Source organism: Haliotis asinina, chromosome 7 (assembly GCF_037392515.1).
Source record: "Haliotis asinina isolate JCU_RB_2024 chromosome 7, JCU_Hal_asi_v2, whole genome shotgun sequence".
Taxonomy (NCBI): domain Eukaryota; kingdom Metazoa; phylum Mollusca; class Gastropoda; order Lepetellida; family Haliotidae; genus Haliotis; species Haliotis asinina.
In genome coordinates this window covers 8,611,835-8,637,370 of record NC_090286.1, presented here as the reverse complement: position 1 = coordinate 8,637,370, position 25,536 = coordinate 8,611,835, and the positions used below count along the sequence as shown (strand labels likewise).

General features: G+C 41.1%; 1 protein-coding gene across 3 annotated transcripts; it reads right to left on the bottom strand.

Annotated features, from left to right (window-relative positions):
• Positions 1 to 1,525: 1,525 nt before the first annotated feature.
• Positions 1,526 to 25,536, bottom strand: LOC137290641 (mediator of DNA damage checkpoint protein 1-like). 3 transcript variants are annotated; one of them, XM_067821715.1, is made up of 24 exons: positions 25,468 to 25,536; positions 25,052 to 25,143; positions 24,550 to 24,613; positions 22,940 to 22,992; positions 22,366 to 22,458; positions 21,462 to 21,554; positions 20,135 to 20,290; positions 19,379 to 19,454; positions 19,138 to 19,197; positions 18,440 to 18,535; positions 17,991 to 18,074; positions 16,574 to 16,821; positions 13,494 to 15,629; positions 12,604 to 12,673; positions 11,506 to 11,597; positions 11,159 to 11,299; positions 8,419 to 10,728; positions 7,029 to 7,202; positions 6,807 to 6,875; positions 5,485 to 5,584; positions 4,091 to 4,246; positions 3,862 to 3,887; positions 3,457 to 3,609; positions 1,526 to 2,837 (listed from the first exon to the last, which is right to left on the bottom strand). In XM_067821715.1, the coding sequence occupies exons 1-24, from the start codon at positions 25,532 to 25,534 to the stop codon at positions 2,736 to 2,738; spliced, it is 6,711 nt and encodes a 2,236-aa protein (XP_067677816.1). In that variant the 5' UTR covers positions 25,535 to 25,536; the 3' UTR covers positions 1,526 to 2,735. The 3 variants fall into 3 exon arrangements, with proteins under 3 accessions (XP_067677816.1, XP_067677814.1, XP_067677815.1); XM_067821713.1 differs by having other exon boundaries at positions 2,654 to 2,832; positions 3,449 to 3,609; positions 7,029 to 7,205; XM_067821714.1 differs by having other exon boundaries at positions 2,654 to 2,832; positions 3,449 to 3,609.

The window sequence follows — 25,536 nt, the reverse complement described above, 5'->3', positions numbered from 1 at the left end:
GCATGTAAGATCCCAAATAGTTGAAGTATATATGCAAAGAGTGTTCTGCTTCAATACAAAACCCTCCCAGAGCAGGCTTGTTCCCCTACAGAACAATGTTTTCTGCCTCAATACAAAACCCTCCCAGAGCAGGCTTGTTCCCCCAAAGAACAATGTGTTCTGCCTCAATACGAAACCCACCCAGTGCAGGCCTGTTCCCCCCCAACAGAATAATGTGTTCTGCCTCAATATGAAACCCTCCCAGAGCAGGCTTGTTCCCCCACAGAACAAAGTGTTCTGCCTCAATACAAAACCCTCCCAGAGCAGGCTTGTTCCCCCACAGAACAATGTGTTCTGCCTCAATACAAAACCCTCCCAGAGCTGGCTTGTTCCCCCACAGAACAATTCATAATAAACTGAAGCTGAACTCTGATCTGGGTGGGTTTTGTATCGAGGCAGAACACACTTCAAGACTTCAGTGTTTCATCCGAGTATTAAGCAACCAGTGACTAAGGTGCAAATTAATTTTAACAAATGACTGCCAAAGAGTAATAAACATATTTACTTTGCAACCAAATGGGACCAGGCAATTTCACAAAGAACTGATCTAACCACATGTGTATAACAGTCATTGATGTGTAAGTTTATGAAGAGACAACCACAGTACTGTCATAACAATTTATTCTGTGATTGCATACCTGAGACCCATTATATTAAGATGTTATATCGCTAGGATAACACTCTTTAGCAGTCTTACAACAGCCGTACAGTTTAATCACTTTGAAATGTCCATCCACTCTCATGAAAGCATATTGCAATATGCTAAATACACACATATAATTCAGGTATATTCCATATAAGCTGATCCCAGTTAGGATCGCCATTTCAACTGTGACAGGTTTGGTATTTGAGGAAATGGAGTTGAAATCTGAACTCCCTCAAAAGTGACAGGTTTACGAATCAAAGGAATTTCTAATGTTCTACTGAGCACGTCCAGCTGGAAATGATCGATGCACCATGATTGTCAGGTTTGTGATTGTTAAGTCTATGTTAATGATTGTTATGCTTATGTTGAGTTAGGGGCGTTTCTATCATGATTGTCCTGTGGAGCAGAAAACTCACTCATAAAGACATCAAATCATTCCATCAGCTGAAAGCTGGCCCTTCCCGGCAGTCACACATGGTAACAATACATTACCTGAAATCAATCTTCACTTCTATCACCCGATTCTCTGGTTTGTCCCAACTGTTAGTGGAGGTCCTCAAGGGCAGATCTATGATTTATGTGTACACACGCACACGCACACGCACACGCACGCACACACACATATCTGCAAGATCCTGGATCAGCTCCTTGGACTGCAGTGTCTCATTAGGCAACAAACACTTTTGATCCAAACTCATCTGCTGGTGCTACCTTTGACGCAGAAAGTGCTTACCCCCTTTGGAAAACACCTGGTGTCTGCTTTTCAGTGACCCATATGTATAATTTGCACTGCTATTTTGTCTAATGAAATCTGTTTCAAAGGATAATTAAGACTGGACATTATCTTGTGATGACATTTTGTAATTGAAATATATGCATGGCACTATTACACAAACCAGTATGGATGAAATTATATTCAAGGTGAATAATTCATGAAAGAAACTAACACTACTGTACAGGATTATGATCAGGAGATATTATTTCATTCATCATATAATCAGAGCCCAGATGCACGAAGCAATCTTAGTGCTAAGACCATCTTAAGTCTAAGTCAATACTGCAGTGAGTTACATCATCTTTGTGCAAGTGGGTCCCAACATACGAAAATCCGCTCATGAAAACAAAGCTTCCGCATCACAGAAACAATATTAATCCAACTTTAAATACATAATATAACTAAAACCTACAGCTAAAACTGAAACTTAAATAGGAAATGAAAATAATACTGTCAATAACATCATACACAGCTGCCTTTTCTGAATGCTACAGAAGCTCAGGATTGTATACTAATCAAAGAAGGTGTGCTAATATGAGTAACATGTAATATAAAAAGTAATATAAAGAACTGGCTATTCCTTAACTTCTTTTAAGCAATATATGTTCCGTGCCAAACCGTATGTTTTCTTAGTTCAAGATGTTTACTGATTACAATTTTATGAGATGACAAAATGAGTTTTGACTCAAATATTCAGATGTTCAAGAGCAGAACCCATATTCACCAAAGTTCCATCTTGATTAATTATTGTTGTTTAGCGCCACACTCAGCAATATTTCAGCTACACATGTATATGGTAGCAGTCTGAATAATCTTGATTAATTCCTACACACGCATCACCATTCCTACACGTTGAACAATGAATAGTTGAACATAAGATATCTATGGTGATACCACCTACATGGCGGTGACCAGTAGATAATTTAGCCTGGACCAGACAATCAGGTGGAAAACAGTTCACATCAATGATGTATATGCTGGCACCAAGGCAACCATCATCACGGATAATTTTTTGTGAAAGTCAATGAATAGAGACATATTTTTAAAAATGGGATTTAAAAATCAAGTAAACCACCTGCATATAAAACGTCACAAAGGTTTTAACATGTAGCAACAACATCGTTGAAATTCATTCCATTCAGACACATAACAAACAGCTTTTTTACCACTCACATACTTACTTATGTAAAAAAGTGCACAGGTCATAAAACATGTTGGCCAGATAAAACACACAGATCACAGCTGGACCTTTGATTTGAGATTGAAAGTCTTCTTTCACTTCTTCGACTTGGACCTTGCTCCACCTCGCCCACCTCCGACATCTGACCTTGACCCTCGTCCACCTCCGACCTCGCTGGAGAATAACCTGAAAGTGACCTGGTTAAGGACAACACTCATAGTTTTAGTATTGAAAGAAATATCTGGGAATCTCTGACCCAATTCATACTTCAGATTATCAGGAATACTCTACTGTTGAATGATTGTTAAGATTTTGCGAAAATCTTTTGATCACAAGACAGCAGAGGAGACTTTATCCCATACATCTACATTTTGTTTATGCCGCATTTACCAATATTCCAGTAATATCACTGCGGAGACACCAAAAATGGGCTTCACTAATTGTACCCATGTGAGGAATGGAACCTAGGTTTTAGGCATGACGAGAGAACGCTTTGACTTGTAGTCTACCTCTCTGGCCTGTCAACTAACTAAGATAGAGGTTACACAAACTAAGTTCCTTGTTGACTGCTGACATTTTATCATACCTCGCTTGAGGTAAGAGTGAATCAGTGAGTTTGGTTTTATGCCGCTTTTAGAAATATTCCAGCAAAAATGGGGGACACTCGAAATGGGATTCACACATAGTACCATGTTGGGATTTGAACCCAAGCCTTTGACAGGACGAAAAAGCACTTTAACCACTAGGCTACCACATCCCGGTTGAGATAGACCCAGCAGGCCCATGTCAAGATAACTGAAAAGGATATCTGTCTACATCCACTTCCTGTCTCAGGATGCCTGTGAGGACGAATTCGGCAGAGACAATGGGGATCCCAGCCTTGATGGCAGCCTGGCAGAGAGACCTATCCTCCTCGCACGACATCACCAACAGGTTGGCTTCTACTTTTTTTGGCATGGTGGAAATATACTGAAAAATATGAAATGCACCAAATTGATGCGTTTTTTTTAAATTTAAACACAAATATCGTCAAATGATTAATATTTGTATTTTAATTTCATAGAGTAGATTATTCATCAGATTTAGCATATTATTTACTTTTTTATTGATTATCCAAACTTTGTAGATTAATAGTATGAATTTGATATTAGTTATTATATTATAGTTATAGTTATTATAGTATTATAGTTATTATATTTGATATATTATTATATTTGATACCTCAGCACCAGCACACAGGAGGACGTCTGAAACAAGAAATAGATATGTCAGATTAATATTGTAAAGAAGGCTTAGATGTACATTGTGTTAAAAACAACAGACAGCGGAATGGTCCCAACCAACCAATATTGGATTCAAACCTAGGATTCTGGCATGCCTGAAGGGCTGCAACTCTGGACTGTTAATTTAGTCACCTGTAACACCTTGGACAAACAAGTGTGTGTCTTACCTTTCATCTGTGGGGGCTCTGGTCTGACGGATTTGGTGACGTGTATTTTGTACCCCTGGAGCAAGTTTTCCTCTGCGGCTTTAGCCAAGGACTTCTTCAGAGAAAACTTGTATTGCTTTTCTTTCGCTGTGTCCGACACCAGGAACTTGGAGCAATCTGGTCAACACACACAATCAGATCTAGACATCACTAGTTGAAAACAATAACCTTATATTGTACTAGTTGACTCCACTGACCATATTTCAGATACACCATTTATAGATATTACAGATAATATCTGACTACTGCAAAATTATCTTTAGTGCTTCAGCCAGGACTTTTTTGAGTGTTGCCAACTGGCACATAGACTACTAAAATGTGTGCCAATGCAGTTGAGACTTTTGCCATTCAAGGTAAGCATGGTACAGAAGACCTGTGGATTATTTAAACTGTTGCACCAATGGGTGTCCTAGCACTGAAAAAAGGTGTGACTGCATATTTTTTACAGTGAATGGCACAATGCATCATCCTCTGTATCTCCAGAGTATACGTTCCAATAAGACTCCACTACACCCGGGATGCACCTACGGCTCAATAATTTTATTACCTTCCTTTGCTGGCTCCGCATTCTCACAGTAGTCAATCAGCTAAGCTGCCGTTACAACCGAGCTTGCCAGTGTCAATATAGATAGCAGTAGCAACTGAGTAGGTTTGTTCACAGTGCAACACAGATTTGGCGGAAATCATGCAGACAAATTGAAAGGTCCGAAAAAAATACATGCACAAACGTTTTCTACCTCTTTCATTTGTACTGCCAAGTTTAATCAGTTAGATAATTTTTACCAATCACAACTCACCTTTTTAGGTGAGTTGTGATTGGTTTGCTCAACTTCCCAGTGTTTTCCCCGATTCGGTAAAAAGCCCGCCAAGGGAGGTAATAAATTCATCGGGCAGGGCTGTAGATGCGTCCAGGGTGTAATGGAGAGTTATCGAAACATATACCCTGGAGATATCAAGGATGGGCAAAATGGTGCTTACCTGGCTGAAGCACTGTACCTTTGAGTTAACAAAGGACTGACATTTATTTCACTGAGATGTATACTACCCATCAAAAGTTAAAGACTCACTTTACATTATGTATATACATATGGCTACAATGAAGATTGATTTTTCCACTAACTTGGGGGACCTGCACGAGGATCATGCATCAAATTGCTGAAAAGCATGTGCAAATACCATGCATGTGAACATCATTTATTCATGGCAATAAACCTCTGTGTTGTACAATCAGGACTTACATTTAGTGTCATTTAGATCTATCTTATTTGCCTCTAGGAACCAGAACTGGCTGAGCAGCCCCTGGTCCAGAGTTCATTTCAATCCGTTTATTCTAAATCAATTTATTCCTTTCTCACCCAGGAATGTTCCTGCACTCTTGCTGTTGTTGAGCCAGTGAAGGGTGACGATGGGCACTCCACGAGCAACACCACCCAGAAACTTGACGGTCCGACGTACCTGACCAGACATAACATCAAGGATAGAAATGACATATGGCACTTATGATCAATGGAAGTAGAGAGGATCTTACCCTCCTGTCTTGTAATACTAAATTTCTTAACATGTAAACTCAAGGATTTCTGAGTGTTGAGAATAAGTTTGGACATATTTTAAATAAAAAAAACACAACAGTGAGATCCATCATATGATAGAAAATCATTCTCCCAGCTTTTTCAGACTTTAACAGCCATAAGAATATCTTATTTGTACATGTACAGTTAACCAGCCTCTGTGGAAGAGACATTTGTGATGTGTTTTGATTGATTCTGTAAAGCATTGTGATGCAATTTCACTGTAGCATTATTTTTCAGAGGGTATCATTGGTCTCACCAAGGGGAGGTCGGGGTAGCCTAGGGGTTAAGGTGCTTGTTCTTCACGTCAAAGACCTGAGTTTGATTCCTTACATAGGTACATCATGTGAAGGTCATTGCTGGTTTCTATTCAGGTTGTTATTCCAGTAATATTGCACCGGGGGACTTCAGAAATGGGTTTCACACACTTTACCATACCACAAATCGAAACTTGCTATCTATGTACAAAAATAGTGGGGTAGTCAAGTGGTTAAAACGTTCGCTCACCACACCAAAGACCTGGGTTCAATTCCCCAATGGGTGTATGAAGCTCATTTCCAGTGTCCACCACTGTGATGCTGCTGGAATACTGCTAAAAGCTCACTCACGGACCTCACCCACTCAGCAGCCATAAAGGGATCTACCAGTCTGAGTGAGTGAGTGAGTGAGTGAGTGAGTGAGTGAGTGAGTGAGTGAGTGAGTGAGTGAGTGAGTGAGTGAGTGAGTGAGTGAGTGAGTGAGTGAGTGAGTGAGTGAGTGAGTGAGTGAGTGAGTGAGTGAGTGAGTGAGTGAGTGAGTGAGTTAGTTTAGTTTTATGCCACACTCAGCAATACTCCAGCTACATGGCGGCGGTCTGTGAATAATCAAGTCTGGACAAGACAATCCAGTGATCAACAGCATGATCATCAATCTGCACAATTGGGAACCAAAGATGTGTCAACCAAGTCAGCGAGCCTGACCACCCAATCCCGGTAGTCGCCTCTTACGACAAGCATAGTCGCCTTTTATGGCAAGCATGGGTTGCTGAAGGCCTATTCCACCCAGGGACCTTCACAGGTCTCTACCAGCCTGGGCATGCATGGTGTCTGACTCTAGCAACTATGATCTACCTTGTCCGTGACCAAGTGGGTACAGTCACGTATGGATGTGGCCAGTCCTCCTCCCAATTCCTTCACAATCTGAAACATTTACACACATGTAGGTTTTTCAGATGATTACACCCTCTGAAACATTTACATTTAGGCTTTCATAACCTGAAATATTCAATGTAAACCATATCATGACAGCATAACACCAATGATGAAAGACACAGTCCTAGTAGCTCTGCTTACTTTTTGACCCTGTTCATCAACTACGCCAGTGAAAAGGACTCGAGGTTTTGGCTCTGTGGACTTGCGACGCAGCGACGGTGACGACATCTCCATCCCCTGCTTCTGTTTACCCCGTGGTGGTGAGGAATCAGATGACCGTGACTTCTTGGCTGGTGTTGGAGATGACTCTTGGTCCTGCTTAGTGAATCAATCAACTCTCACATAACACTGCTTAATGGCCAGCCATAAGCATTATAGTTAACAGTCATGACAGTCTGTTGGGGTTCCAATGAGAATGATGAATGATTAAATATCTTGAAGTAGGGATAAGTGCAAGAAACATAAATAAGACACATGGTCCTGAAACCTCGGTACCCAAAGGGATTTGAAATCTGACGATTTATGACTGATTATGGAAAAAGTTGTCACGCTTCACACTGAGCGGTGACAAATGGCTGGAGGTACAGCTGAGAAATGCATGTTGGCAGTCACACCTGGTTGCGCTGAGTTGTAGCTGAAGAATGTGCCTACACTGTTGCACCAACCATTAGTAACCCCTTGGTGTGAAGCATGAAAATAGCTCAATATTACTTCATGGTTTCTTAAGCAACTTTTTCCATGATCGATCCTAAAACGTCAGACACAGATTGTCATCCACAATTTCTTGAAATTATTTTCTCTAATGAGAAATGATACAAAAGAATGTACTAGAAATAAATCATTGCTGGGATTACGGATGAAAGTTCATGTTTACCGCTGTATAGATTTTCAGCTAACATACTATCCTGATATGACCTTCACCTTGACTTACAGATCAGGGACCAAACACTAAAAGTATATCGATACCGCAGCAGAATAATCAGGACACCACATAGGTATTTTGGTTAGCACTGGTCTTCTGAAAGAACACTTGTTGTATGAAGTACAATACAGGATTGGTGGTGAGACTGACTTAATGTGTATCAATACTATCATCACAGGGGTTCAAAATATTTGAAAAGCCACTTGCCCTGTGGCAAGTGACTTCAAGAAAGTGACTTGTCTTGACTAATTTTCCACTTGCTCTGATTTTATTACGCAATTTGTGATGTTACTGTTTACTCTAATAGCTTCGGTATGAGCAGATATGAAGAGAAATCCAAGATTATTTGCAGTTTGAAACCATAAGTGAAAATTAGTAGTCCACAGAGAAGTAAAATACCATTGTTTGATTGCCCGAAATGAAAACTGACTTGTCGCAGGCGTCGGGCAATGGGATTTTTTAACCCCTGCATCATACCCTAATTGTGTGAATCTGTGCTCATTATGTCAACCAAGGGTCAGTCTGGTCAAAACTTGATTATTTACAGACAGACAGACATTACTGGAATATTGCTTCATGCAGTGTAAAACTACAAACTGTTACACCAACCTGACTGGCATCGACTTTGCCTCCTTTCTTCCTCTTCATGCCAATCTCAGGAGCCTGAGCAATAGCAGGAGCCTTGGAACGTCGACTTGCCCGGGATGTTTCGAGATTCGTACTCTCAACATCAGAGGTTGTACCCTGACTACTTTCTGCTTGATCTTCCACTGAATTCCTGCCTCTACCAGCAGACAATGTCCTCCTCGCCACACTCTTCTTACCTTTCTTAGCACTAGACACTTCCGTCTCATCTTTCTCACCTGTTCCCTTAGCACTGTCTTCTGTTATAGAACCAGATGCTTCTTCTGCACTAGAAGAATCCTTTCCTCTTTTCCTTCTGGAAGGAATCAGTTCTGAGACATCACTGTCTGGAGTTTCTATGCTGCCTTTTGCCCCTCTCCTGCCTCTCTTAGCAAAAGGAAGGTCTACACCTTCTTCTGAAGGTCTTTTCCTGACAGATGTTCTAGTTTCAAGTTCAGCGTCATCAGATTTCGTTGGACTTTCTACTGGTTCTATCAAACCCTTTCTAGATGTCTTTGAAAGTGTCTTACCCTTTCCTTTAGGAACAGTTATCTCCCCTGACTGTCTGTCTGACCGTCTGCCTCTGCCACTATCACTGAAACCTGACACATTAAGATCCTGTGATTCATTAACTACATGTTTTGTTTGAGAAACACTCTTAGACATAGTCTCCAATTCTTCTGTTTGCTTTTTCCCACGACCAACTCTTTTAGTCGACTTAGATTCATCAACAGAACTCTCAAGTGATGACTTAACACTGTCTCCTGATCCAGTCCGAGACTTTCGATTCTCAGTTTCAGAGATGGTCTCAGACTTCTCAGTAGATCGACCCCTTCTTGTGGATTTTGGTTCATCTTGGCTGGAAAGAGCTGCAGGAAGACTCTTACGACCAGAAGTATTTCTTTTCAACACGGCAGGAGGTGCAGAAGGTGTTGAGATCCTTGTCCTTCCTCTCCTCGTGCTTGTTGTCACATCAGATTCATTTGTCTCCTCTTTAACAGGATCATTCGTCACTTCTTGAGACGTCATCCTCCCTCTTCCCTTTACACCCCTTTTATTTAATTCCTCAGAGGATTTCTCCTCAGTCTCAACACTTTCCGGTTCTTCCTTTACACTGTCAGTTGTTTCTCCTCCCTCTGCAGCTGTGTGGCTTGTCTTTCCCTTGCTTTTCCTTCCAGGAACAGTGGACACGTCACTGCTCCTTCGAGTGCCCTCTGCTAAAGGTGTTTCCTCTTTCCTTTCCACCACAACCTCCTTCTTTAGTCTCTCCGTAGTTTCTTCTGCCTTCTTTTCCACAACTTCTTTTCGTCCTCTACCTCTTCTCACATTCTCCTCTTCTTTAATCTCCACTTCCTTCCTTCCTCTCTTTGCAGTCTCCTCTTTCTTGTTCACCAACACAACCTCAGCCCTTCCTCTCTTTGGAGTCTGATCTTCCTTTGTCTCCACCTCATCCTCTTTCCTTCCTCTACCTCTTCTAACAGTTTCCTCTTCATTCTTGTCAAGCACAATTTCTTTCCTTCCTCTACCTCTCCTAACAGTCTCCTCTTCCTTCTTTTCCACCACTTCTTTCCTTCCCGTCTTACTGGTCTCATCTTCCTTCAGCACAACTTCTTTTCTTCCTCGACCTCTCGTAACAGTCTCCTCTTCCTTCTCCACCACAACTTCTTTTCTTCCTCTACCTCTTGTAACAGTCTCCTCTTCCCTCTCCACGACCACTTCTTTTCTTCCTCTACCTCTCGTAACAGTCTCCTCTTCCTTCTTCTCATCAACAACTTCTTTTCTTCCTCGACCTCTCGTAACAGTCTCCTCTTCCTTCTCCACCACAACTCCTTTTCTTCCTCTACCTCTCGTAACACTTTCCTCTTCCTTCTTCTCCACAACTTCTTTTCTTCCTCTACCTCTTGTAACAGTCTCATCTTCATTGACTTCCACCACAATCTCCTTCCTTCCTCTCTTCATTGTCTCCTCTTTCTTCTCCTCCAACACCACAGTTTCCTTTCCTCTTACACTCCTCACTTTCAGCTCTTTCATATTCACTTCTGCAGCATTTTCTGCCACCGGTTCCTCCTTCACAATGATCTGTTCCCCAGCACCTCTTCTCCTTCCTCTTCCTCGCCCGAGTCCGGTCTCCAGTCTCTCCACGACAGCTACTCTGCCAGGCATACTCTTCCTTCGACCACCATCAGCACCCGCCACATCAGCATCACCCAGTGCAACATCCAGACTCCTCCTACCTCTCCCACGACCTCGAGCCAGACCAGTCATCTTCTTGGTCTTGTTCTCATTGTCAGCAACCTGAAAACAAGACTCCCTATCAATTTCCATCAACCATATCAGTGTTCACAAATAGCATCTGATGCTCTGACAACTTGTTTGTTGACAACATGTGACACTTGTTTGCTGTTCATAAATTTTATGTTTGTTAATAATTTATGTGGCAATTATAACAAATGTTAAATCTGAAATGTGTGTTTAATTTTATTTTATAAGTCCTGTGAATATTTCAGTGGATCAGCAAGACATCTGAAAATTACTGAACCCTTGTCCTGCTACTTTGAAACACCATGGATGTTCAACTGTTAATGAGGGTCTAAAAGCAGCTTCCAGAATGGTTCAGTTGTGAATACAGATCTCTTTAGTTCACATAACGGATTCCTTTCCTTCATTTTAATGAAACTGATGTCACATCACAATAGATTGTTTCCTGTGACTTATAACAACTTACCCCAGCAGCAAACGCGACTCGTTTTGGGGAGGGTGAGGGACTTCTCTTTGGACTAGCCAGGGCTGACTTGTGGGGGGACCGCTCAGGCAGGGGAATCATAGGGGAAGGCACCTTCTCATTGGAGTGGCTGTCTGGGACCATCTGCATTACATACATTAATAGTCACAAAGAAACTATGCATCACACAAATAGTTCTGTAAGATCTACATTTCAGAATACATTAACCATTTGAACACGTAGTGCTATGACACAATTTCTGCAAAGGTGGCAAAATTTGATTTCAATCTGTTAAAAGTACTGAGTGTTGTATCCATAGTAAAATCCTGTTGTACAACTGATGTACATACCTCCTCTGTTGAATCAAGTCCATACTGCTGTGTGGCTTCCACTTCATCTGCGCCATATAACTGGGTAGGTTCAAGATCGGAAACATCAGTGCCTGTACAGAAAAGGTACACCATATACACAGGTATATCATCTACAAGGCACATGATATACACAGGGTACACCGTATACACAACATTGTACATAAAACATAGTAACATCATATACATGGGGTACATCATATACACAGCACACCATATACACAGGGTCCATCACGTACTGAACGCACACAGGGTCCATCACGTACACAGGGTCCATCACGCACACAGGGTCCATCACGTACACAGGGTCCATCACGTACTGAACGCACACAGGGTCCATCACGTACACAGGGTCCATCACGCACACAGGGTCCATCACGTACTGAACGCACACAGGGTCCGTCACGTACACAGGGTCCATCATGCACACAGGGTCCATCACGTACACAGGGTCCATCATGTACACAGGGTCCATCACGTACTGAACGCACACAGGGTCCATCACGTACACAGGGTCCATCACGCACACAGGGTCCATCACGTACACAGGGTCCATCACGTACACAGGGTCCATCATGTACACAGGGTCCATCACATACACCACGCACACAGGGTCCATCACGTACTCAAGGTCCATCACATACACAGGGTCCATCATGTAAAGAACATGGTCCATAAAACATGGTAACATCATATAAATGGGGTACATCATATACACGGTGTACCATATACACAGGGTACATCACCTACACAATATGGTACATAAAACAAGCTAACATCATATATAAAGAACATGATATATACTAAAGGTACATTATATAAACTGTTCATACCACCTATGCACAACCTGGTACCAACAAACCCAAAAGAATATAGAAGGGTCTCAAACAGCCTTACATGTTTGATCCCAAAAGATGTTTTCCTTGTTACCATCCTTCATTTCAACAACTGACACTCATGAATAACATTAGTCAAACAGGATGATATCCATGTAAACCTCACACACCAGATTAAAGGTAAAAATATGATGAAACTCAAGTAATCACAAATCTATAACAGAGGTTAGGAGTTTCACATTACCGTCTCCAGAGCTCGTGGTCTTTGCAGTCTGCCTTCCTCTACTCCTGGGACTGGCTACAGTTGATGGTTTCTGACAAAATATGGAACAAACACAATGAGATTTGGTGAGAAATGAGGCGTCTGTGGATGCTCATACGTGTCTGAACTTACATCCTAGTGCTAGGCCAGAGAGATACTTTCACAGCCTGGATCTGCAAGTCAAGCAAATTAAAGAGACTCTGAGCTGGCCTGTCTTCATTTTATATTTTTATCTCTATGCAAGGTAACAGCAAGGACAATCTTATGTCTTTGGGTAAGAGGCAGGCTGCACTTCAGGATCAAATACAAACTTTAGTTCTGTGGGCAAAAGCAAGTCATTCATACACACAAGACACAAAATATATGTAGTGTTTCCATTTCCCAAAATATGTCATAACTACAAATGTTTGCTTGTACTTTTGAGAGCATTTCATTCAGTAGTCCTTCAGTACAACCATGCACTTCATCCAAACATCTCAGAAGTGTTCAGCAGTGGCTGGCAGTAAATAATACCATGTTTTACAACCACCTCAAAGATGACCTTGACCTTTCATACAGACAGGGAACGTCACTAGAGATTTGGTCAGACAAGTAATGATACATGTAAATAGACAGTTTCAAGGCTGTAAGTATAATACCTACAAATTAAGTTTGATGTAAGGTGAATGCTGACCTTGACCTTGACCTTTTGACCTGAGGCAAGAAAATTGCCCAGGTCAGTATGGGATAACTATGTAATGGAGCACACAGTATTGAGATACAATGGATACACGAGGATACCACAGGGTGTAAGGTCAATGAAACAATGGTTATCGGATCAATCAGCTAAATTGTCTTACACACATATCTACATGCTACACGTTTCCAAGTACCTCAGTGTTCTTGCGTCCAGATGTCCTGGTCCCGTGGCCCTCCACCTCAGCCATGTTGATCACTTCCTCCACTGGCAAAGTCGAATCTTCAGAGTCAGAGTCATCACTCGTTTTACCACCAGGGGCAGCTGCTGCAGCTGTATCAACATCATCAACTGAGACAGTTGTGTCCTGACCTTTGTCTACAGGCACAGTATCTGTTAATGTGTCAACATCAGCAGCTGGAAGAGTTGCATCCTGACCAACATCGTCTACAGCCATGGTAGCATCTTCCATGTCAGCAGCTGGGACAGTGGCATCCTGACCAACATCAGCTACAGGCATAGTGGCATCTTCAGTATCGTTGCTTCTTCGTCCTCTCTTCACTCCTCCTCTCACCCTGTGTGAGTCTTCCCCAATGGCTTCTGCAGTCTTCTTCCCCCTGCCCCTTCCCCTACCTCTTCCTCTGCCCTGTCTGACAGGTTCTGGTTCAGACTCCACAGCCATAGTGGCATCCATAGTGGCATGATCTACATCAATAGGGACAGTAGGTGTATCCTGATCAACTGAAGACTGGACCTTCTTCCCACGACCTCTCTTCCTCGCAGGCATCTCTGCCTCTTCCTCTATGGCAACTGTAGCCTCGGCTTCTGTCATCTCTACATTGGCTTTTCCAGATTTCTTCCCACGACCTCTTTTCCTTGAGGGTATTTCCTGCTCTTCCTCTATGGCAACTGTAGCATCTCCGAACACCTGAGTACTGTCATCTGTGGTTTCATTCTGATCCTGTTTCTCCTCCACCTTCAAAGTAGCGCAATCAAAGACCTGAGTTGCATCTGTATCTGCATCACTTTTGGCAGCATCCGATACCAACAGAGTGGGTTCCTCAACACCAAACATCTGTGTTGCACCTTCCCCTGACCTGTCCTCAACGTCGGACACTGCCACAGTGGCCTCTTCACACACCTGTGTAGCATCTTCTCCTGGTTTGTCCTCAACTTCGGACACTGCCAAAGTGGCCTCTTCACACACCTGTGTAGCATCTTCTCCTGGTTTGTCGTCGACTTCCGACACTGCAACAGTGGCCTCTTCAAACACCTGTGTGGCATCTTCACTGGTTGTATTGTTGTCAGACACCATCAGTGTAGCATCATCTGCCCCTGCTTGTTTGGATTTCCTTTCCCCATGGACTGCATCCTCTTCAAATACTTGGGTTGCACCTTCATTCAACACTTGTGTCGCATCATTATCTGATTTCTTCTTGGACTTTTTCTGTTTAGGTGATGGTTCTGTAACAGCTAGAGTGGCATCATCGCCAAACACTTGAGTCTCATCACTTAAGACTTGCGTAGCATCACTTTCTGGCTGTTTCCTGGACTTTTTCTGTTTAGGCGATGGTTCATTAACAGCTAAAGTTGCATCATCGCCAAACACTTGTGTAGCCTCATTACATTTTTCATTGGACTTTTCCTGTTCAGAAGGTTCGCTAATAGCAACAGTAGCATCGTCTCCAAACACCTGCGTAGCATCCTCATTCTGGTTCTTATCTGTTTTCATCTTTCTTCCAGTTTGGGGTGTTGCTACTTGCCCTTCTTCAAACACCTGAGTGGCATCCTCATCCCCAGCTGGCTGTACTGCCTCCTTTTCACCCAAAGATACTTTGGAGACCTCCTCCTCCTCCTCGTCCTCCTCCTCCATGTCACATGCCAGTGTCGATGTCATTAACAGATGACTTACATCCTCATCCTCATCCTTCTCTTCCTCCTCCACCTCAAACACCTGAGTTGGAACCAATCCACCATCGTCAGGATCCTCTGTCTCAAGAGACTTCTCCTCCTGAACTACGAAGCTCTGAGTCGAACCAGACCCACCCGAGTCATCTTTCTTGGCTTGTTTGAGTTCCTCCTCCAGGTCATATGCAACTGTCGGTTCACTGACACGACCTCTCCTCGAGGACTTCCTGGACCCTCCACTTGTGTCCATATCATATGCAACAGTGGCACCACTCTCAGGAATCTTTGTAGGCTTTTTGGATTCTCCTATGTCAATGTCATAGGCAAGGGTTGGAGCACACACTCGGCCTGAAGATTTTGTTTTCTCAGACTTTGTTCCTTTCTTCAGTCTCTCCTTCTCAACATCCATTTCATAGGCCATCGTCTGAAACAGATTGAAGGTAGAGATACAATCAGGGATTGGGAAAGGCAGGGGCCATGGGCCATTTTGCACATTAGAATACAAAATGGCCCCTAAAAATTTTGAAGTTTTCTTCTGATACAAGGACAGTAGCACAATCTAAATTCAGAAATGGCTAATAATCCTGAAAATGGCCCATTGTCAAAGCTCTTTTTCCCAATCTCTGTACAATTACCTCAAAGAAAAACAACAAAGCATAAAACACAGTAAAGAGCACATAAATTAACAGAATAATCACAATCATTCAAGATTCCAAAGATAATAGTTAATGGCTTCAACAAATACACTATGAGGTGAATATGATTTGTAATAAGAAAAATGATAAGGACATAAATATTCCCAAATACAATATCATGGCAGAAGTTCATGTGTACTTTTAACATTATTTATAAGAATCTATTTATCAATGTCACAATTTAACGCTTAAAGCCTAATGTTCGGGCTGACAGGATGACATGGCAAAGGACCACATGTCATTGCTGATGTATTTTGAGTGAGTATGGTTTTACGCTGCTTTTAGCAATACTCCAGCCACATCAGTGAACACTAGAAATGGGCATCACACATTGTACCCATGTGGGGAATTGAACCCAGGTCTTCAGCGTGTTATGTGAATGCTTTAACCACGAGGCTACACCACCATCCTAAAGGGTTTCAAGTAAAAAACGCTCTTATTGATAAACATGCGGCCATGAAGAATGAACTGAATTCGTTCAGGGATACAGTGTGTAACAGCAAACATGCAAACTATTATGACAATAACAGCCCTGGTACTTATTTAGGTTAATGTAGCAGCAAAGACCGTCAAGACTTGTTGGTCAAAACATTAGTCTCAAAAAGCATCCTGAGAGTCTGACATTTTGTCTACTGGGAAGTGATTGTCTAATCCTAGAATAAGCAACACTGACCTTAACCTCTCGATCTCCATCGTCTTCGTCATCTTCATCCCAGTCCTCATCATTTTGAAGCACAGCTTGTGTTGGGGCATTTAGGTCAATGATACACGACCCGTCTGAGTCAGACTCGCTGTCCTGCACCACGGCCAGTGTCGGGGCAAACAGGTCGACCTTGGGGTCCTCCTCAGGGTCACTCTCTACCAAGCCACAAGCCTGGGTGGCAGCACACATCAGGTTCTTCTTGTCAGCAGGATCCTCTTCTGTAGACACAGACACACAATGTCCATAAATTCAAATTATCTTTGATGCCATACTACATTTCTGCATATGCAGTGCCATTAGACAAAACCATCCATGTTCATCTTACCCATATTTGGTGTGGTGGAGTAGTTTAGTGGCAGTGTATGAAGTTAAAATCCCAGCCAGACATCAAGTAAATTATTACCAGCCCAAAAAGGATTTAACCAGACCAGACACCAAGGTGAATTTACTCAGATATACAGAACTTCCAAACTTTTTACCAGACCATTGGGCTGGCTAGCTGTAAATTTAGACCGTCTGCCAGACAGCTAGACCATCTTGGGCAGTCAGAATTGGTCATACTTCTACACTGCTAGTGGTTAAAGTGTTTGCCTGTCATGCCTCAATCCCTGGTTTGATTACCCACATGGGTACAATTTATGAAGCCATTGTCTGGTGTTCCCTGTCATGATATTGCTGTAATATTGCTAAAAGCAATGTAAAATTAAACTTACTAACTCTTACCTGTAATGGAAGTTAGAAATAATAATTGAGCTCATACTAGAAACCAATACTGTATGGCTGGCAAGTCATGACAATTAGACATGACCAAAATATTTACAACACGGTCCATGTAAAGGACAGGTCGGTCATAGGCCCACTTTGTGGATGCCAAGAATGAATACAGTTCCAGGCTCATTACGCCTCACCCACACACACCCCTGTCACAATGAACTCTTTCACAAACATGCAGCACTTCACCCACACACTTTCATCACAATGAACTCTTCCATAAACATGCAGCACCTCATCCACACACATCCATTCACAATGAACTCTTCCACAAACATGCAGCAAGTTTAGGGTTTGACCCCCACAACCCCTATCGCTTTCTTATTGCTTTTTTCAGAGGTTGAAATTGTCATCTCCTCCTAAGTGTTTTCAACATTTGAACTTACACTAATTGGGTTTCCTTTGTTGTGTATGGGTGAGGTGTTCTGAGGCTGGGAACATGAAGAATACATGTTCTATGTTTCGTTTCCACTCACCATTGAGAACAATTTGATAAAATGCAACATGTGAGATGGAAAAGTTCAAAATCAACCACCAGAAATTTGTGACAGAAGCACTTTGCTCACACTTCCGTAGAAACACACAAATTGAGTAAATCCTTCAGAACAGCACTTACCCTCTTCCTCATCTGTGTCGGTATGCAACATGAAGGCCTGGGTTGGCGCCCCCAACAGATCCTGATCACCTGACGTGTCTTTCTCTGAAAACATTCAAACATGGCTCATCTTGAAAAAAACACTCTCAAAACCAATTTGAAGCATCACAAATCACTATTTTCTATTTTTTTAGGCATTTTCCCTTGGTTTGCTGGATGGCACCAAAATAAAATCCCAACAAGACTCTGAAGCTCACCTGAGTTTTACATTTCAAATCAATATGTTCAGTTTTGTTTTTGCTAAATACATCTCCCTATAAACATAGTTAGCTAGGCTTGTCTCATCATTCTCACAGTTTAGCATTTTGGGGCACATATTTTGTAACAGATGTATAATTGTGAAACAAATGGATACATTGACATTGTCAGATTTGTTCCATACGCAGGAGACTCTCCATGGCTATACTTACCTTCTTCAAACATAAGTGTTGCCTGGGGGTTCGCCTTTGACCCATCACTGTCATCCTCAGAATCAGACTCTGGCAGCACCAGGGTTGAAAGGTCAGCTGTCAAAGCAAAAAATTATTTAAATCTGAGAACTTCTGTCACAAAATGCTTCTCTGACAGTCCAGATACTGTGGCCACTAATGGATGTGCAGTGAATGTATCTGTGCAGCACAATTACAGATTTTACATGCTGGAGATCTGTGCTTCTTTGATGTTTAATGCCACACATGGTTATACGATGGTGGCCTATAAATAACTGATAATCCAGTGATCAATATTTTGAGCAGGGGGTTGATCACGTCCATTCATCACCAGCCCTTACAAACCACACCAGTTTTGGCTTCTGACAGACAGCCGGGTACCAATGAGACTGTCAACACTTGTGCATACTGTAAGAGAGAAGCACATGGACAAGGGGTCAGGCTTGATAATGCGTTAATGAACCCTGACAAAAATGACTGTTGCTCGTAATATCAATCACTGGATTGTCTAGTCCAACATCAATTATTTAACGACTACCATTAAATAGCTAGAATATTTGCTGATTGCAGAACTTACCAGCTTTCAGGAGTAAAAGGAAACTAAGTCCCATTCTGGCAACTTCCTTCAGTATAATCATGCAGAGAAATGACTGAGAGGAATGTCCGTCAGTGTCACCTACCTGACTGATTATTCTTTGGCAATGGCGTCTCCCCGACTGTTAGATCCCCCGCAACATGATCTACAACACATATTGCCTTGTATAGAAGTGTGAATCATTTCAGCACTGGAGAAGCAAAGAAGATGATTAGTTGCTCCTGATTAGGAGGTCACCTGATATTTTAACCTTTCAGTTGCCTGGTCAAGTGATCTTGACCAGGAAACGTTACTGGGCTGGGGCATCAGATAAGAGAGTTGCTCACCTGGACTCTCCGTCACACACCTCTGAGTGGGCTCCAGCATCCGACCGCTGGTCCAGGAGGGGACAGTACTGGAAGGCTGAGGAAAAAAACAGTATCAGTACTTCTGACACTAAGTAAGGGCCTTGTGGTTAAAGCATTCCCTCATGAGGCCACAAAACCAGGTTTAATTCCCCACGTGAGTTCAATGTGTGAAGCCCATTTCTGGCATCACATGCCGTGATATTGCTAGAATATTGCTAAAAGTGGCTTCAAACATTACTCACACTGTGTCACTTCCATTCCATCACAGAGATTCTTAGTTGGTATTAGAAAACATAAATGTAAATCCAGGAAGTTATCCAGTTTTCTCATATATATATATATATATATACTCATGAAAACATATAAGGGAACACCTGAAAGTACAAGTAAAGGACCACTTGTAGTTTCAGGTGTTCCCTTGTTTGTTTCCATGAGTATTTGTGAACCCAACTCAGTTTAACATATTGGTTGATCTCCTGAACTAGAGATAGAAAAGTTCATACTATAAGAGTCTGTCTGTATATGTGGCTGACTTTAACTGTATTGAGTGCACTATAAGTTTAATATCACTGAACAATATTCGAGTTACATCAGTGAAAAGCCTAAGTCATGCAAGTGTTGGTTGTTTTATGCAGAATTCATGAAACTGAAGTGCAGAAATAACAAAACTTACTGCGGATTCAGGTTGAGTGGGCAGAGGAAATAAGAGGCCTGTGTTTGGAGGCTATTACAAACCTGCGTAGGCTGAAGGATGTCGCTGCTGGCATCACTCATGTCATCATTTCCTGTCTCGTCCAAAACTGGGTTGACATCTGCACTGTCTGTTGCCATGACAGTCTGTAGCATCGATTCTGACCCAGTGTCAGAACCCGAGTCGTCAACACGAGACACCTTAGAACATTTACCATGGCTACATGTACACAAACACTCTCATTTACAAGCTTAACTTACTTACATCTACAACAAGAGTCTTCAGAAGATAACGAAACCCCCAGCCCCGATTAAGTTTGAAAGAACAAATCATCTGACAGTTACTTAAACTGTTAAAGACCATCTTGATTTCTTAGGACTAAGTCCAAAATGTTTGATGGAAATCATGAAAAACATAAATGCCCCAAACCTGCAAATAGCAAAAGGCATTACTTCAAAATCTGTTTGATATTTTTGCCAAGTCTTGCAGAAAATATTGAGGAGTTCAGCAACTCCCAAAATAGCATGAGATAGCAGTTGACCACCTGGTATTTGTGGATGCAAAGTTTAATGAAAGACAATGCTAGGGAATAAAAAGTATGCACTCTGTATACACCTCTGAGCTTCAGAGCAAAATTAACAGTATATTGATAATAATATTTCAAAGACACAAAGGAGTGATTCAGACAATGAAGTCCCCTACAGTGTCAGCAATGATGCACCTTTGATTGTCTGTTGATGCGTAAATTCGGTAATAACACAAATATTATTTGTCAAATTTATCCAAGTGATTTTCTGTGTCATTATGCCTTAAAGAGAGAACGTAGACATGGTTCCCTCAGTGCAAAATAGCAAACGTAGAGGTTAACATCCAGTTCATTCCACATTCTGGAAGAGCGAAATGTATTTCTTAAATGTACTGACAAACGTTATGGATTATTGTACATTTCATGATGAAAGATTTGAACGTCATACATAGTGACGTTAATATGCAAATAAAGTAACCCTATATTTATGTTTGTGTGAGTGAGTGTGTGAGTGAGTGAGTGAGTGAGTGAGTGAGTGAGTGAGTGAGTGAGTGAGTGAGTGAGTATACCTTCATGTTGCACTCAGCAATATTCAAGCTAGATGGCAGTGGTCTGTATTTAATCAAGTCTGGATCAGATGATCCAGTGATCAACAGCATGAGCATCAATCTGCACAAACGGGTAGCAAGGACATGTGTCAACCAAGTCAGCAAACCTGACCACCCGATCAGATTAGTCACATCTTACAACAAGCAAAGTTGCCATTTATGGCAAGCAAGGGTTGCTGAAGGTCTATTCTAACCCAGACCTTCATGGGTCGAGGTATTGAGAACATTTTCACTTACATCACTGCCGATGAGGTATGACGCATGGACATCAGCAAACACAAGAGCATCATTATGTTTAAGCTCATAGCGGACATTAGGGGTCAGAAACAACTGAAATCACACAAGGAAACACGTTATCACTTGGGAATGAGAAAAATATGAGGAAAGCATTCACCATGCACACATGATGCTCCACAAACATCAAATCAAATGACAATATGATGAAAATGATGATTCAGCCCTCAAGAACACATCATCCTTTGGCACCATTTTCCCAAATTGTACTATCACACAATCTTATAGTGAGTGAATTTAGTTTTACACCTCACTCAGCAATATTCCAGCTATATTGCGGCAGTCTGTAAATAATCGAGTCTCGACAGACAGTCCAGTGATTAACAGCATGAGCATCAATCGTGCAATTTGGAACCAATGACGTGTCAACCAAGTCAGCAAACCTGAACCCCGTTAGTCGCCTCTTATGACAAGCACAGCCTTTTAAGGCAAACTTGGGTTTCTGAAAGCCTATTCTGCCCAGGGCCTTCACAAGTCAAACAATCATTTAGATTATATAGATATATAAAAACAGAATGTTTGGAATCTAACGGATCTAACCATCTGTGACCATCAAAAAACATACTTGAGGTAAAAGTATACAAAAGAAAAGGGAGATAACTCTGTATTCGTAGGAAAACCACAAAGAAATATGCTCAACACATGACTTTACCAACACATAAATTATCATATGAATGCACAGACACTGACTTATTAGAAGCAGTGGTCATTTGGTGTCACGATACAAGTATCAAGTACTTGCTGTAATCCTTAACAATTATGAAATTATCACTACAGAGTTGTTACCATGGTTACAGTGATTACTTTATTCATATTATAATCATTATGATCATCAATGCTGATTTACCATGCCACGTCGTGTCCTGTTCCTGCTTCCACTGTCGTAGATCAAGTGACTGTCTCCTCGGATCTCAACACACGCATGCTGCTTCGACAAAGCCTGGGTCCCAACATATTCACAAGTTTACCATAATCCAGCTGACCCACAGACTCGAACTCGTTTATTCAATGCCACAGGCCATATGACGCAAGGTACAATTACACCAAAACATATTATTTTGTTTAGAGGATTTGATATGAATAAACAAAATTAATATTCAAGAACGCCATACATTAAATACATGCTTTAAATAAAATGATAATAATTTGATGGTCTGTTGATTTTGATGGAGTTATATTTGTTTGGTACAACAGCAGTTACCCATAGTCCTATGTCCTGCTTCACATACATAAAATAGAGGTTGGACATGTTTATACTATAGGGAACAATTAAAAAGCACATGAAATGCATTTTTACTTTTAGGTTCATGGAACTAGATAAACATGCTAACCTCAGGTACATCTGTGTTTGTCATTGTCTGCCATCTTAAAAAAAAATGAGACATTTTTCCGACCATGGTGACAAACAAAGCTATTGTTACCTTACTAGGAATGTAGACATTGCAATCCTCATGTCGGCCAACAGTATTGTTTCCTGAAAAAGTAAAAAACTGCTTAGGAATGTTTAATACAATGACAAAAACTTAAAAGTGACAATACTTGTTTTCAGAGGGTATAATAGATTTAGGATAGAGTTGTTTCCCTTGGCAGACAAGATCCACTGACTGAGGGTTTGAATCAGAGATTTACATAGTTGCACCCATTTGTGTCTGTCTTAACTATACCCATTTCAATGATTTCATGAAAATTGTTTAGGTGAGTTTTCATCTAAATTAGACCAACAAACCGCTTCTTACTAGAAATACAAAGAAAATTAGCTAGACAGCACTTACTCATATTATTTTCTCACTGTCAACAAACATAAATATGGGTTCCCCTAGCAACACAAACAACAAATTACAGTTTGATAGTTTTCAAGTATCTCAGTATTATGATAATAAATAGGTCATGGCAAAATATGGTACATTTGCTAATGGCATATATTGTGGACATGAGTGGCTGTATTTTTTTTCATTCAAACTGAGGCAACAGCAGTTATCTGTTTGCTTTGTTTGTTTTCTAACGCCATGCTAAGCACTTTTCAAGCTACTTGACGCCTGACTCTACATATTTCAGTCGGGACAAAATGCGTTGTTGTATGTAAGCTTTAATCAGCTAACAATGTTTGATGTTACATGATGCCATGTCACTATTGTCAGCTGAACCTGGAAGAAAATCCAAAAATTATACACATATTGGATATTTTGTGAAACCCATGGGTGAATGAAGGAGACAAACCCATAAAGATAATTGAAATGAATCAACTCGATATAATCAGTGTCCTGGTATGCTAAAGGGACACAACTCTGTAAAAGAAATTACAGTTCATTTAATGACTGGGCCACACGTTCCATCATTGCTGTAGACCCATGGAGCATTGTCTAGATAGAGCATATGAGTAATGATAGCAGTCTAAGTAAACTTAGTCTCAGTGTATTTCGTTACACTCCACCACTGAGTCTAACAAAACCTAGTAGAAGGTTGCGTCAGGTAGCCTTTCAGCGACCAATGACTGTCCATTCAAACGCAAGATGGTTAAATAGATTAAACCAATCAGACAATGGATATTACTTAGGGATCGGAGGGACTTTCAAAATATTCAGGACACTGACACAGATCACTCCACAAACAAAAATCCACATGTAACAGTTATTTGACCTGCAGTATATACTCTTTGGGGTTTCTGTTGACATGGTTACCACGGGCTAATATTTCTGCAAGGTAACATCCTTGAATATTGCCAAAACACTATTTTCAGCAACTGTTTACTCACCATTGTCATAGTTGTATGTACGCTGTGTGCATCACATGGAAGCGAGCGTACGCTAAATAGCATTCCGAAACATTCAGCTACGAACCTTTTAGAGATAAAAAGTTCAAAAGGTATGTGCGAATGTGCAATTTCGCGATTTGGTAAGCTGTGTTCTGATTCGTCAATCTCAAAGGTTACCTGACGCGACCTCCCATAAGGTTTTGTTAGAGTCAGTAGTGGAGTGTAATGAAAAGTACTGAGGATAAGTTTACTTAGACTGGTAATGATAGTGTACCTCACCTTCATATAACGGGTACAACTTCTCAGGAACACCTTTCTGGCAACCAACTTTCAAATGAGCTACCTGCAGTGAAGTATTTTTGTAAGACTTCCACCCATATCCCCTCTTGATATCATTCTAGTCGAATCATATCACCTGAATATGTATTCCTCATCTGATAATGATGAATTTTTAACGTTTCTTTAATTTATCTTAAAATACTGCAACACAAATCCAACTTATAAAAGAATGTCTAGGAAAGTTTCCTCAACGTAAAAACTTTGGGTGATACAGGCGGAAGTCTTTTCGTAATTTTAATCATGTTCTATCCTGATCTGCACTTTCAATGCATTGATACAAAAAACATGACAGTTTCATAAATTATTGAAAAGATCACTTTCATTTCCATGAACATGCTGATATCATATAGATGAACACATTACAGTGAAAGATATTATCTGGCAGTGACTGGGTATGCACTTTTTTCCATCTTTTTCATTGTTCGGCTGTCTATGTACTTACTGGAGTTTTCTGGGACTGAGAAATATTCTCATCCGTGTCATCATCAAATTCTTCCAATGCTATGACTTGAGTTTGATCAAAATCCATGGCAACTGAAAATTGAACAATTCTGAATTGGCAGACCAACAACACAAAATCTCACGATCAGTCACAATTGGTATAGCTGTTTTATCCACTACTTGTCGCCAGAAACCATACGGAATAGTCCAATGGTTCGTCCGAAAAAATATTATTCATAACATAAAACATCCTGTACAATATTACGTCTAGATTGGGAGGCTGTCTTGTTGCGAACGAAACAAGAAAAGTTACGATACACTTCTGCATGACAACAGCAGACAAAGTGAAACTGCTTAGGACCATTCATTATTTCGAGACAATAATCAATAAACGATCATCAAATATGTTAATATTACATTTTTGTTTCACTTTTCGCTTCTTCCCACTTCGTACATTGCTCTTTCCCGCACTGGCTTTGCGCATGC

Excerpts from the sequence above, each read along its gene's own strand:
- LOC137290641 (XM_067821713.1), bottom strand. The coding sequence starts at position 25,534 with ATGCGCAAAGCCAGTGCGGGAAAGAGCAATGTACGAAGTGGGAAGAAG. Across the intron at positions 12,674-13,493 it reads CTGGACGCAAGAACACTGAG|AAACCATCAACTGTAGCCAG; the intron begins GTACTTGGAAAC and ends ATATTTTGTCAG. Across the intron at positions 5,585-6,806 it reads CCCACTTGGTCACGGACAAG|GTACGTCGGACCGTCAAGTT; the intron begins GTAGATCATAGT and ends ATGTCTGGTCAG.